This window comes from Megalobrama amblycephala, linkage group LG9 (assembly GCF_018812025.1).
Source record: "Megalobrama amblycephala isolate DHTTF-2021 linkage group LG9, ASM1881202v1, whole genome shotgun sequence".
Lineage (NCBI taxonomy): Eukaryota > Metazoa > Chordata > Actinopteri > Cypriniformes > Xenocyprididae > Megalobrama > Megalobrama amblycephala.
This window is the reverse complement of record NC_063052.1, coordinates 357,501-373,770: the sequence shown is the minus strand read 5'-3', so window position 1 is coordinate 373,770 and position 16,270 is coordinate 357,501. Positions and strand designations below refer to the sequence as shown.

Sequence of the window (16,270 nt, the reverse complement as noted above, 5' to 3'; positions counted from 1 at the left end):
ATCCAAGAGGGAGAGGGTAATCATGGGAAAACAAATAAATAATCAAGCTAAAGGATAGAAACAGTGTGAGAAATGGACCGGAACATGTATGTGATCATGTGAGCAGGCTCCGTTTCAAAACCCACCGAGCTGACTGTCTAGACAACATAAAGGCTGCATAGGGACAAACTAAACTAAACTAAACTAAACTAAACTAAACTAAAATAAAATAAAATAAAATAAAATAAAAAACTAAAAAATAAACTAAACTAAACTAAACTAAACTAAACTAAACTAAACTAAACTAAACTAAACTAAACTAAACTAAACTAAACTAAAATAGAAAATATAAAATAAAATATAAAATAAAATAAAATAAAAATATAAAATAAAAAAATAAAATAAAATAAATAAAATAAAATAAAAAATATAAAATAAAATATAAAATAAAATATAAAATAATAAAAATAAAATAGAAATATAAAATAAAATATAAAATAAAATAAAAAATATAAAATAAAAAAATAAAATAAAATAAAATAAATAAAATAAAATAAAATAAAATAAAATAAAAAAATATAAAATAAAATATAAAATAAAATAAAAAAATAAAATATAAAATAAAATAAAAAAATAAAATAAAATATAAAACAAAATAAAAAAATCAATGTGTAATTATAAATTCATACAATACCGTGAAGAAAATAAAAAAAGTTCTAATTAAAATGGGTGAATTTAATACAATACTTGTGTGTACTCTAGAATTGAATTATTATGTGCTGACCATATACTGTATTCATTAAATACTAAAAATAATTGTAATCATTTTTATTATTTTAATTTTAATAATAAGAAGTATATATTATTAAAATATTATGTTATATATATATATATATATATATATATATCTCCATTTACAATATATATTATATATTAATTTTTACAATAATGATAATTATTCATAACCACCAATTTAGTGTTTGTTTAATGAATAATTTTTGGCACAAAAATATTGGTCATTCTCAGCTCGTGCTCACAGTTCAACACATCACATCTGGGATGGTGGTCACAAAATATTTCAACACTCCTAAAACTAAAATCCATGCAGCTCCCGCACTCTTCTCTGGTCTGTCGTTTGTCAGAGAGAGACGGCGAAAACAGCTTCACTCTGTTAGCAAAAACTAACCAATTCTATCCATTCAACCTTAACCTAAACACTGACGTTGACTATGTAGACGGTTTTGAAACCCAAAAAAATGTTGAACACACAATGATCAGACCTGCAGTAAGAGAGACAGAGGGGTAGAGAAAGAAGAAAGAGTGAAAATCAAACTTTGATACGGAGAAAGAATAAGACGGGAACGGCAGAAGTAAACAGCATCCCTCCCGTCATCATGACTCCGGAGGAAAACTGCAAGAGCCTCCGCTCTCTCTCTCTCTCTCTCTCTCTATCGATCTTCCCTCCCGTCTGTCTGGACTCTCTAAACGGCGCCATTAGCTCAACTTTTTCCTGCTCAGGAACAACAAAAGTTAAACTCACAGAGAGAGAGCGAGAGGGGGATGAGAGCTGAATCCTGGGCAAATCCTCTGGGAACGTCCACCTGTGGAGTGTCCACTCTGGGAATACATATTGTGCCAACATGGGTGAGGTCACACCAGACAGAGGCGTCAGTATAATTGGCATTTGAGATGGCAATGAGAGCATTCACACACACACACACACACAAAAGATCAATCCATCTCCAGAGCGGTGCATATCCCGCTGCTCTCCCTATCGACCCAACATACACACGTACCCTGGATAATGGATGTACCACACACACACACACACACACACACACACACACACAGCTCAAGCAGGGAGTCGTCCCATCACACCAGGACAGGAAACACAAATGTCGTGAAACAAAGAGAGTCCATCTGCTTCGCATCACTGGAGACGAGACATGCTTTTAAAAGTTTAACTGTTCCGTTACTGCATCAGGACCCAGTTCTGTCCTCATGACTGCTCTCTGGGATATGACCTTTCATACAGTGTGTAATAAAGCCTGTGAAAGACTGTGAATGTAAAAGGTCTGCAAAGTTCAAAGTGCAGATAAATGGAGTTTTTGTCTCCCAAAAGAAAGAATCGATTCTGAACTGAAACGAGTCGTCAATAATTCAGTAATGCCCATTGGCTGCCCAAACAGCGTCTCTTTGCCCCGCCCTCAATCACTGTAGTTGTATCTGAGACTGGAAGAGTTTAGTTTGTGTTGTTCATGTCGAGAAGACGCTGATTTCTGCTCAGATTGATACGGTAAAACCGACACTGTTCGTATCGCTGTGAATCAAGAGCTGAGATTCAGATATGATAATGAGCGTTTGGTTTCTGACCAATCACAACAGACTGGGCCGTCTGACCAATCAGAGCAGAGCAGCTCTCAGAGAGGCGGGGTTTAGAGAGACCGAATCCTTGATGGAAGCGTTTCAGACACTGAGAGAAGAGAGCTGATGCTGATGTTTACTGGTGTGACGAGATTAGATTTCACGAGGTGAAAAGCTGTCTCACGATATTGCCATGACTGAGCGTGAGGGTGAAATTAGGATAGAATATGCCACCGCTAGGTTTACATTACACCTTCACTGTTGTTTTGCTTTTTATAGAAATAAAAATCATTTAATTCAGTTGGATAACTGTGGCTTCAATCCCATCCAGCTCATCCAACGCGAGTCGTATGTATGCAGCAGGAATCAGAGTTCACTGATCATGCACCACAGCTCCCAGAGTACATGCGATTGCGAAAGCAAAACGCGAACACGGATTCAAACGTGATTTCAATACCCAGCATTTTGAAAGCGGCTCTCTGATGCATGCAGATATCTCTCAATATGAACGTTATCTCAGGCTGGGCTGTGCAGTTGTAACCAGCTCCGTATCATGCTGGAAGAAAAATTGGATCTCTATTTGCACTTTGAATATTGAGAGTGTGTGCACTTAATAAAACTTGTTCATTTTTATTAATACTGTTTTATTTCTATGATCAGTTTGTGGAAAGGAGTTCAGTTAGGAGGTCAAAGGTTGTAGAAGCTCATAAATCATGTACAGTAAGATCTGAAGAGACTGAAATCATCCAGGAGTCAGTCAGTTGAGTTTGTGGAAAACCTTTTACAGTGCTCGAGTATTATTGTGTTTTACTGCATATGATAATTCATACTCAGAAAGTAAGAACTGAAATGACATTAATTACAAGATGATTAATTAAAATATTTCAAAAAAATAGAATATTTTTCTAGTCATGTATTTCATCACGGAGAATTTCTTTAAAAAAAAATAAACACTGTAAAAATCTCGCCTCATCTTACTATTGTATAGTGAAATGTACTTCTCAAAATTATAATAATTACAAATTATTTAAATATAAATGTATTTTTTTAATCCATACAGTATACAAGTTTTGACCAAAAAAAACAACAACAATATTTTGTTGTAAATTCATTTGATGATATTTTAAAAGTAAATTTTAAAGACACCATTTTAATGACGTATTAAATTCAGAAAAAAAATGTAAACAAAATTTGGGAAAAAATAAACAAAATAAAAATATAATAATTATAAAAATAAATTAAAAGCTAGCTTTCCCTGTGGAGTTAATTTGTACATAAATTTATGTTTAAATTCAATCTTAAGTTCCAACAAACATGTATTAATTATATGAAATGAATATTGTGGTAAATACTGCAATCAAATGATATGGAAAAACACATTTCGTGATAATATCGCCTAACCCTGTTCCCTACGCAATATTTAAAATTACTTAATATTTTAATTAAATTCCAGATTTTTTCTAGGTCTTTAAAAATCACATTTTATAAAATGCCCTCATATTTTGTGGTTGTCTTATAATTTAAAAGACATGAATTTTTTCAATTGTAGGATTTTTCTCCAAAATTGTATGCAAATACATCATACATTGGTATTAATTTCCATTGTTCCCGTCACATTGCTCCAGCGATAATAAGCCAGCGCCTTCTTTAGTTTACATCAATCGTATTAGCGGAAGACTGGATGGAGGAGCATCACATTCCCAGCAGGAGTTTAAAGTGTGTTTGTGAGGAACAGAGAAAAGGGCGAAATCACATAAAAACCACCTTCTCAATAGGGATCGGCTCATTCCAAAACTCATTCCAAACCAGACTCTGGTATTCAAAGAGACAACAAAGACGGAGCGCGTGCGAGTCTGTGTGTCTTTGAGCACGTGTGTGTGTGAGATAACCGCATTACTGGGCTAATCTGCATACAGCATCTATCCAGGAATGGGAAATGAGATGGTGATGTTTGGGGGGTTCAGAGACATCTCAACTCCAGACAAACACACGCACACCTTTTCCTCCCGATAACATGCAAATGATCCACCTGAAGGTCACGGAGCCAGCGTGGCGGTCGCTTCCGCAGTAATGCATTCCAGTGTGGGCGCGATTAACCGCGTTCCCCTTTCTGACCCTTATCGGTGGTGTCACACTGAATTTATTCCTCGCCTCCTAGGTGTCACGTTAAATTCATTCCCCTGCCTCTGAAGTCCGTCCCTCTCACCGAACGAGAGGCTTTATGGGAACGTAAACTGGCCGATGGGATGGAGGTTCTTAGAGTGCCATTTATCCGAGTGTGGTACGATACAAATGGGATTATTGCTGGGTGGGCCAGAGTGGAACCAGATCAGCGCAAAATGATCGTTACCGGCTGAAGTTCACAGAATCGTACCGCTGCGTTTCAGCGGCAGCAGAGGATGATGGGAAGTCTGCTTCGCCTTTGGCGAAACCTTCTCCCGGTTCATCTCTTAAATGCCAAAACCTGTGCTCTACACAGTAAACCCCAACATACTGTATTTATCTTTAAAGCCGCGACGCTCCAACATGCTCTGCATATGTGCACAGCCATCAGCCAGAGGAACTGCTTATGAAAATGAGTTTGGGCTGTAATAGCAGTATGAATATTGCATGGGCAGTGCTAGGCTACGGTGGGTGGGGTGGGACATGCTAATCAGAGGAACAGACACAGCCCTCGTTAAAACTTTAATTGCTGCCTCATCTGCATCCTCTCTGGCGGCCCGGATGAACTCGCTGCATTTTTAAACAGCCATGAAAAACCTTCAGAGTCTGTCAGAGGGAAACGCACGGATGATACGGAGGAAATGAGAGAGGAGATCGGAAGGGCAGAAAGGCAGGAAAAAGAGAGAAAAGCGTAATTGATAATACATAGTAGGTATAGTATAGTATAGTATAGTATATAGTAGGTTTATTTATTTATTTATTTATAGTTTATTTATACAATTTATAATACATATTAATGTTGAATATTAATATTTATTATTATAATTGTATGTATACACTATAAATGAATTAAATATATAAAGGTTTTACATTTACATTACCTTTGCTTAATTCTAACTTAAAGTTAGACATTATACCTAAAATAAAGAAACAAAAAAAAAATTTTTTTTTAAATGTAATCTATAATTAATCTCAAATTCTATATCTATTTTTCATACGGTACATTACAATATTATGTCAAATTAATTTTATTAAAGGAAAAATTAAATGAAAAAGCAATTGAAATTTTGTATTTTTAATTTATTTATACACTCTAAAAAATACTGGGTTGAAAACAACCCAAGTTGGGTTAAAATATGGACAAACCCAGCGGTTGGGTTAAATGTTTGACCCAACCTGCTGGGTAGTTTTATTTAACTCAACTATTGATTAAAAATGACTATATGGCTGGCTTAAAATGAACCCAAAATAGATTGGAAACTAAAAATCAGACACATAATTACTAGATGCAACATTGATAATCAAAAGGTGAACAAGCAATTTAATAAATGTTTATTATTTAATTATCACGTATTACACTTGTTAATAAATGTTCATGTATTAAACATATTATTAAACCTATTTTTGGTTCATTTTAAGCAAGCAACTAATTTTTAAACAATAGTTGAGTTAAATAAAAACTACCCAGCAGGTTGGGTCAAACATTTAACCCAACCGCTGGGTAAAAACAACCCAATTGCTGGGTTTGTCCATATTTAACCCAACTTGGGTTGTTTTCAACCCAGTATTTTTTAGAGTGGATATAAATAGAACAGAATTTTAAAATCTGCCATAACATTAACCAAATATTTGCTTATCAGCCATAGTTTTAATATCAGCTCACAGTTATTCATGCAGAATGAAGAAAGAAAATGTGCCGGGTTGTTGCTATAATAAGAACATCAAATGGAAATCTGGTTAGAATGTGTGCCAAACAGGAGCGAATGCCATAAAGCCCAAGGGAGACTCGACTTTAATCCGGCACTAGACTTTGGAAAAAACACACCAGTGAGAACAACAGATTTTCCACTAAACAAACAGACTGAGAGGACAAGAATAATGGAGAGAACAACGGGAACACAAACCAACAGAAAGTTACAGAGGACGGGGGCTGAACGGCTCCGGTCCCTTCAGTCCCATGATTCACTGCAAATGAGATGTCACTCCGGCTCTCGCCACTCCCTGCAGCGTAATTGAATTCTGCACTCGTATAAACGACGCGCTCGGCCCCGATTGTTATTAATGCTGGTGTTTATGGAGGGAAGCCTCCGATGACCTATCAGAGCATCCGCAGAGCCCTCGAGGGCCCTATCACACACGACACACAACAAACACCGGCACATCACGACCCGCGCAATCCTTCACACTGACACAACACATTACACTATGAGAAGCGTTTAAATACGTGTGGGATTTTAAATCCAAGTAAGAGTTTATGTCAAACTGAAGGCAACAAATAAAACAGGCAGTCTGACATCTCTCAGTCCTTCACTGGTATAAAACACACGTTCACACATACTGTACACTGCTGCAGACATCTGCTCCACACCAGTGTGTTCCCAGCAGCACTCCGGTCTCTTTTCCCAGGGCGAAGCATTGCGGTCCGATTCCCCCCGGATTCATTCCCCCTAGTACTCCGTGTCTGTGGTATTTTACCACTGATCCAGAATCAGACTTTTAAAAAGTACACAACACTACATTGGAAGCACTTAATCAAACGGAAGACAGATACACACATATACATATACACACATACACTACCAGCCAAAAGTTTGGAAACATTACTATTTTAAATGTTTTTGAAGTCTCTTCTGCTCATTAAAGGTGCCCTAGAATCAAAAATTGAATTTACCTCGGCATAGTTGAATAACAAGAGTTCAGTACATGGAAATGACATACAGTGAGTCTCAAACTCCATTGTTTCCTCCTTCTTATATAAATCTCATTTGTTTAAACGACCTCCGAAGAACAGGCGAATCTCAACATAACACCGACTGTTACGTAACAGTCGGGATCATTAATATGTACGCCCCCAATATTTGCATATGCCAGCTCATGTTCAAGGCATTAGACAAGGGCAGCCAGTATTAACGTCTGGATCTGTGCACAGCTGAATCATCAGACTAGGTAAGCAAGCAAGAACAACAGCGAAAAATGGCAGATGGAGCGATAATAACTGACATGATCCATGATATCATGATATTTTTAGTGATATTTGTAAACTGTCTTTCTAAATGTTTCATTAGCATGTTGCTAATGTACTGGTAAATGTGGTTAAAGTTACCATCGTTTATTACTGTATTCACGGAGACAAGAGCCGTCACTATTTTCATTATTAAACACTTGCAGTCTGTATAATTCATAAACACAACTTCATTCTTTATAAATCTCTCCAACAGTGTGTAATGTTAGCTTTAGCCACGCAGCACTATCAAACTCATTCAGAATCAAATGTAAACATCCAAATAAATACTATACTCACATGAACCGATGCATGCGTGCAGCATGCATGGCGAACATCTTGTAAAGATCCATTTGAGGGTTATATTAGCTGTGTGAACTTTGTAAATGCAATGTATTATAGTCGAGAGCTCGGGGGGGTGGGGAACGAGAGATTTAAAGGGGCCGCAGCCTGAATCAGTGCATAGTTAATGATGCCCCAAAATAGGCAGTTAAAAAAATTAATTAAAAAAAATCTATGGGGTATTTTGAGCTGAAACTTCACAGACACATTCAGGGGACACCTTAGACTTATATTACATCTTGTAAAAAAATGTTCGATGGCACCTTTAAGGATGCATTTATTTCATAATAAATACAGAAAAAAAACAATAATATTGTGAAATATTATTACAATTTAAAATTATGGTTTTCTATTTTAATATACTTTAAAATATAATTTATTCCTAGAAAAGATTTATATTTTGAATAAATGCTGTTCTTTTTAACCTTTTATTCATCAATGAATCCTGAAAAAAATATCACAGTTTCCCAAAAAATAAAAAAATAAAAAAATAATATTAAGCACACACAAAAGTTTCAAACATTGATAATAACTGAGTATCAAATCATCATATTAGAATGATTTCTGAAGGATCATGTGACACTGAAGACTGGAGTAATGATGCTGAAAATTCAGCTTTGATCACAGGAATAAATTATTTTTTAAAGTATATTAAATAGAAAACCATAATTTTAAATTGTAATAATATTTCACAATATTATTGTTTTTTCTGTATTTATTATGAAATAAATGCAGCCTTAATGAGCATAAGAGACTTTGTTCAAAAACATTAAAAACTTTTGACTGGTAGTATATATATATATATATATATATATATATATATATATATATATATATATATATATATATATATATATATATATATATATATATATATATATATATATATATATATATAAATATATATAATATATATAAAATTTATTCAGACACCTTGAACATTTCATTCATTATTACAGTTTATTCACTATAGTTTAAAAAAAATGATAAAATACGACAAGATTTCAGAGTTAAACTGTCAGAAAAAAATATCTTAATTATGTCAGATAACACTTAAGCAAAATGGTCAGGTCAAAGTATCTGAATAATTTTTGGTCCCAAATTATCAGTTTTACTGGTAGTCCACTGTATGAAGAATTTTTGAGTATAATATGTCAAGGGTTACTTTATTTTGCTATCCTCACTTAATTATTTTAATAATAATACACATATATATACACACACACACACACACACACACACACACACACACACACACACACATAATTATATATTCAAATATTCAAATTTTATTATATTATTATTACTATTATTATATGTACATGTTTTTCTTAAAAGTCAAATTTTATTGTTTTTTTTTTAATCATTTTTAAAAAATATTGGGCAGAGAAACCAAAAGAAAATGAATCAAATTAGTTGGCTAAGCAAATAGATATTTCCTTCAGTTATTCTCATGCCTTATTATGCCTGTTAAAATGTATTTCAGGAGCTACTGTTACTTTCACTGTTCATATTATTGCTCTTCATCTTTAATTTAAAAGCACAGTGAATATTTAGAGCTGCTCCAGCAGGACTCAGTGAGGGATTTTCTCTGTGTCTGTTGTTGTTTGAATAACATTGACAGCAACAGGTTTATTAGGCTGCTGTCACTTTAAGAGCTGATGCACGGATCCAATATACTGATACACATGCGTTTTCTTTCTCAACTGTTTACGTTCACTTAAGACATAACCATGTTTCACAAGCATACTTGCCTATACAGGCATTTTGACACAATTTTGTGTTAATTTGTCCATTCAACTGCAATAAGACACGAAAGAGAACCTGATTTAATAGGCTGTTCACGCACTGTCTGAGAGACAGCTTTCTGGAATCGAGGATTTTAATGATGATACGAGTGCAGTATCAGGCCGATACAGATCAGTGCATCCCTAATACAGGTAACACAGGTATATACACAACACACATTCACTAAGTGCTGGGTCTCATGAGAACAAAAACAAATCATAAAACATGAAATATGACTCTTTCAAGATCTTCAGGAAGCCTCTTCACAATGTTGAGCTCTGGTTCTATCAGTCATTCATGAGACGCTCCCGCTCAGCTTTAACCTCTCTGGTTTTGTAGTCGGAGCACGAGTGATCCAGTCAGACGGCTGATACGAGATCAGCTCTCGGCTATGAATGCAATACAGAAGACACGGTCAAAGCAAAAGGAATTCCAAATCTAAGGTCAAGTGTAAAATTGAAGAGAGATCATGTATAGTCTGGGGACAGCACAGATCTCCAGCCAGCCATCAGTTGTGTGTAATTAAACTTTAAGAGCCGAGAGCGGAACAGAGGTGTTCAGCCTGGTTACTTTAACAGCCGGCCGAGGGCTGATTGCGGCCCTCATAAAGCCGGAGAGATTTACCCTCACCGCAGGAGCCACGAAGATCATTAGTCCCCAGAGAAAGCAGTCATCCATCTGAATCAGCTCATGCTGGACATCAAAACACGTGTCTGAGAAGATATTATCTTTACCGTCCTATAACGCTTCATGAGGACGAGCGAAGGTGTCAGTGTGTGCGTTTGAACACACAACGTCAAAATCACGTTTGTGTGCAAAACTATAAAACACACCATCTGGTTCACTATTAAAGGGATCTATCATAAAAACACAATTTTTTCTTGCTCTGTTGGAATAAAAGAATTATACAGATATATTCACAGCTCGATCGCGAGTCCATCCAGACCATTAAATTAAGTGTTTACATGCAAAATTTTACACCACTTATGCTCAAATGTTAATAACCCAATCTTCACACCTCACAATGGTTTATGTCCATTCAGTGTTATGACTTTGATTATATTCTATTTATATTTGACATTGAAAACGTTCAGCAGCTCGACTCTCCCTGATGAGCAACAACTGTGACGGTAGCCAATCACAACAGAGCTCATTTACATAAACTAGAGCATATCAAATGTCACGTCAAACTAATTTAGTATAGGCTTTAGGGAAAGAAATATATAAACGGTTATAACCATAACAAACATTGAGCAGCTGAATATTTGCTATCATCCTTGATAATATTGAAATTTTTGTCAATAGTATTTTTTTTCTAATGCTACTTTGACACAAAATAATCAGTACAATAAAACCGACAGCACAGACAGGTTGAATGACATGCTAATCCTCGAAAACCAAATAAAAAATAAAAAATGAATACAAATAAAGAAAAATATAAATATGCAAAATGAATTATTGGCAACAGACAAGTGTATCATATTATTATTTTATTATTATTATTATTATTATTATAAATTTATTTAATATTAATATATTGTCCCTTTATATGAAGACTATTTTTGTAAAAAAATAAATTGTCCCACTTAATAATAAACTCTTTAACTACATTTTTTCTGCACATACGATTTTATCATGTAATTACAGCTGTTAAAGTCACCTAATATAAAGTTTGACCAAACACATAAACACAAATACAAAGTCATTTTTTCACCCTTTTATCGTTTCAAACCTTCATGCTGTTATTTTTCTAAGGAAAACAAAAGGAGAGTTTTGAAGCATCGTCACACAGCTGGTGAGTTTGAGCAAATAATGACAGAATTTTCATTTCTTTGGCGGTCTATTACTTTAAAACAATCATAACTTCACGGTTTAAACTCAAATATGATCAAACAAACATGAAAAAAAAAAAGTATTCAAAATATGAAGCTAGCTTTATGGATAGATACTCATCAAAGTGTGAAATGAAGACAGAAAGTGACAAATTACGATGAAAAGATAGAGCAAGTGAAAACAGAGAGAGAGACAGAGCAACTGTTACACGCTTTTTCTGCCATTACTTCTGGGTATTATGTGTGAGTGGGCAGACGCAAGTGTGAGCACATATGGGCTCACATGAGACGGTGTGTGTGTGTGTGTGTGTGTGTGTGTGTGTGTGTGTGTGTGTGTGTGTGTGTGTGTGTGTGTGTGTGTGTGTGTGTGTGTGTGTGTACCAAAAATACGTTTGAGGGACGCAGGTGGTGTTGGAAATGTCATCCGCTCCATTTGGAGGGGGGAGGGTTTGACTCGCAGCAAACGACTACAAAATACAAAGGCAAGCGAGTGCCAGGAAAACTGCCAGACTGCAGTCCCTCAGCACTGAGAACAAGACAAACCTATCCTGACACTCCGGGATGATAAGACTAGAGTGGAGAGTCTCGCCGGCACAGGTGGCAGATCCGTAAACACACTCGACACTGCAGTGTGATACCTGAGACAGGAGTGAAGAACCAGACCTGCTGGATCACACCATTACAGCCTGACACTGTCCTAACCAGACGCGACGCCATCAGATTCCGGTGAGGAGTGGTTTGTCTGTCCACACCAAACAATACGTGACTACAACATGTGACAAACTCAATCTAAAAATCTCAGCCAATCAGAAGAGAGTGTGGGCGGAGTCTCTCTGCAAGCGCACTGCATTCGCAACCAAATCAATCTAAAAATCACAGCCAATCAGAATAGAGTGTGGGCGGAGCACTGCACTCGCAAACAAATCAATCTAAAATTACAGCCAATCAGAAGAGAGTGTGGGCGGAGTCTCTCTAAAGGCGCACTGCACTCGCAACCAAATCAATCTAAAATAACAGCAACAGAAGAGCAGTCTCTCTAAAGGCGCACTGCACTCGCAACCAAATCAATCTAAAAATCACAGCCAATCAGAAGACAGTGTGGGCGGAGTCTTTCTGTAAGCACACTGCACTCGCAAACAAATGAATTCTAAAATCACAGCCAATCAGAAGAGCGTGTGGGTGGAGTCTCTCTAAAGGTGCACTGCGCTTGCAAACAAATAAATCTAAAATCACAGCCAATCAGAAGAGCGTGTGGGCGGAGTCTCTCTAAAGGTGCACTGCACTTGCAAACAAATCAATCTAAAATAACAGCCAATCAGAAGAGCGTGTGGGTGGAGTCTCTCTAAAGGTGCACTGCGCTTGCAAACAAATAAATCTAAAATCACAGCCAATCAGAAGAGCGTGTGGGCGGAGTCTCTCTAAAGGTGCACTGCGCTTGCAAACAAATAAATCTAAAATCACAGCCAATCAGAAGAGAGTGTGGGCGGAGTCTCTCTAAAGGTGCACTGCGCTTGCAAACAAATCAATCTAAATTCACAGCCAATCAGAAGACAGTGTGGGCGGAGTCTCTCTAAAGGTGCACTGCACTAAGCAATCAGAATAGTGTGTGGCGGAGTCTCTCTAAAGGTGCACTCGCAAACAAATGCAATCGCAACCAAATCTAAAATCACAGCCAATCAGAAGAGAGTGTGGGCGGAGTCTCTCTAAAGGCTGCACTCGCAAACAAATCAATCTAAAATCACAGCCAATCAGAAGAGCGTGTGGGCGGAGTCTCTCTAAAGGTGCACTGCGCTTGCAAACAAATCAATCTAAAATCACAGCCAATCAGAAGAGAGTGTGGGCGGAGTCTCTCTAAAGGTGCACTGCACTCGCAACCAAATCAATCTAAAAATCACAGCCAATCAGAAGAGAGTGTGGGCGGAGTCTCTCTAAAGGTGCGCACTGCACTCGCAACCAAATCAATCTAAAATCACAGCCAATCAGAAGAGAGTGTGGGCGGAGTCTCTCTAAAGGTGCACTGCACTTGCAACCAAATCAATCTAAAATTCACAGCCAATCAGATAACAGTGTGGGCGGAGTCTCTCTATAAGGTGCACTGCATTTGCAACCAAATCAATCTAAAATTACAGCCAATCAGAAGAGAGTGTGGGCGGAGTCTCTCTAAAGGTGCACTGCGCTTGCAAACAAATCAATCTAAATTCACAGCCAACCAAATCACTGCACTCGCAACCAAATCGAAAAATCACAGCCAATCAGAAGAGAGTGTGGGCGGAGTCTCTCTAAAGGCGCACTGCACTCGCAACCAAATCAATCTAAAATCACAGCCAATCAGAAGAGAGTGTGGGCGGAGCACTGCACTTGCAACCAAATCAATCTAAAATTCACAGCCAATCAGAAGACAGTGTGGGCGGAGTCTCTCTAAAGGTGCAGGTGCACTGCATTTGCAACCAAATCAATCTAAAATTACAGCCAATCAGAAGAGAGTGTGGGCGGAGTCTCTCTAAAGGTGCACTGCACTCGCAACCAAATCAATCTAAAATCACAGCCAATCAGAAGAGAGTGTGGGCGGAGTCTCTCTAAAGGCGCACTGCACTCGCAACCAAATCAATCTAAAATCACAGCCAATCAGAAGAGTGTGTGGGCGGTCTCTCTAGCACTGCACTCGCAACAGAAGAGCAAATCAATCTAAAATCACAGCCAATCAGAAGAGTGTGTGGGCGGAGTCTCTCTAAAGGTGCACTGCACTCGCAACCAAATCAATCTAAAATCACAGCCAATCAGAAGAGTGTGTGGGCGGAGCACTGCACTCGCAACCAAATCAATCTAAAATCACAGCCAATCAGAAGAGAGTGTGGGCAGTCTCTCTAAAGCACTGCACTCGCAACCAAATCAATCTAAAATCACAGCCAATCAGAAGAGAGTGTGGGCAGAGTCACATTTTTATGCCTTGCAAACTTAAACATTTGGCTTTCTGTTGAACGTTGCCTTGCAAATGATGTAAATCATGAATGTCACCACAATCACATTATCTAGCTGGCTAACGTAAACAGGGTTCTGCTGAAGATGTGACAGTCTTGGAAACGTGAGTAACAAAATGGGTTGAAAATGATAAATCAGTAATGTTGTATATCGAATGCCATCTACATCCAGCAAAGGTGTTTAAAGCTGTAACCATTCCAGTTATTAATGCAAATTAAAAACAATAAATTATATGCTGTCATTTATTTTAAAACGAAAATATCTGTGCATTTTTGAGACACAAAAAAATGTGTTGCTAATTTTTAAAATAAAAAAAATGAAAATGAATTGAGGGCTTCATTAAGTTTTTCAATTCAAACATTAATCTCCCTAAAAAACAAGAGTCCGGCACAAGATCATAAGATGAGAACAAGACCACGTTATACACAAGATCAAGACTCCAGACTAACACGAGTTAACATCAGGAAACTGAGATCAGTGATGGTGCAGATTAGGACAAAATCCTTAGATTTAAGCACTTGGATTATGCAAAAAAACACTCACACCGGCTGAAGCGCAGATTCACATTCTCACACACCAGGTTCACAGGTTAAAAGCCAGCAGCTTTGATAAATACTGTAACTAAGAGATTATCAGGTCTGATCCTGCAAACAGCGTTTCACCCGTTCCTCAGGACACACGGACCGCAGCACGCGGGTCAAAGAGTCGGACAGAAATGTTCCGGGATCAGACCAGGAGTGCGGCGAGTCAGCTTCACATCTCGTCAGATAAACACGGGATCCGTTTCAGACTCCAGCTGGCACTTCTGGAAACCTTAACCGAACTCAACTAAGGGAAGATGTGCGCATGAAAGAACCTGGTGTGGCTCCCGTGGGAAAAGGTCTTGGAACACTCAAAAACAGCTGACGAGGAGTTTCAGGAGGAGCATGAAGATCTTCATTGACTGAGGGAATCTGAGAACACACTGTCACCTCACACAAACTCACTCACCTTATGAAATAGGTGGGCAGATGCTGCTAATGCTAATCCTGTTCGGTGCAGCGTTCCAAAGCTAGTGAGCTGCCTACAGAGGGAGCATCTGAGGGCATCACAATCCCAGAATGCACTGCAACGAACGTGAAAACAAATCCAGATGGCAGATGAAACGAGAGAACTCTTTCATTCAGAATCAGAGTTTGAGGAATTTGTCTTATTTAGTAAAAGATAAGTGAATAAGATTAACGTTTATTCTTGCACATCAAGCAATTACCGTTTACCATATCCGATGCATGCGTGTTTATACATCAATAACATTACATCTGTTCATCACATACAGTGAATGAGTGAATCGCTCAGTTCATACGGATCACGTTTATAGTGTCTTCAATGTTTGGGCTGCTTGAACTTTCAGTGAAGGGACAGAAATATCTTCACTTGTGTTTTGAATATTACTGAAATGTATTTGCATTGATATGAGTGAGAGTAACTGATGGCAATTTTAATTTTTGAGTAACAGCATGCTAAAAATCGAAACTACTGAAATCAAGGAGCGCTATTTGTGTGCCGTCTATGTAGAGCGCTCCAAATCAGTGACTTGTGAAGTGTCATGACAGTTGGGACGCTGCCTAAGAAGACACCTGCCTGTGTAGACAGTAGGCAGCGAGGACGCTCACTGTGTTCTGGAGCAGAGATAATGTGTGTAATTTATGTATGACAGTCTACTGTGGTTACTGTCACAGTTTTGTAGCTCTGTGGCAAAATTAACCTGTTGAGATGTTTTTTTCCCCCTCGGTGAGCGATTGTGTGAAAGAGAGAGGACTAGATAGGCAGTGGAGGTTGAAGG

At 37.5% G+C, this 16,270-nt stretch overlaps 1 protein-coding gene across 6 annotated transcripts in view; it reads right to left on the bottom strand.

Annotated features, from left to right (window-relative positions):
* Positions 1-16,270, bottom strand: part of LOC125274658 (ephrin type-A receptor 10-like) — a 129,510-nt gene that overhangs the window by 72,486 nt on the left and 40,754 nt on the right. Inside the window, exon 4 of one of the 6 annotated variants that reach the window (XM_048201041.1) lies at positions 9,691-10,026. The exons of the other annotated variants lie outside the window; for them this stretch is intronic. Coding sequence (XP_048056998.1) covers positions 10,016-10,026 — 11 coding nt within the window. The 3' untranslated portion in view covers positions 9,691-10,015. Of the gene's footprint in view, positions 1-9,690; positions 10,027-16,270 lie in introns of those variants that run through there. 6 annotated transcript variants of the gene reach the window in all.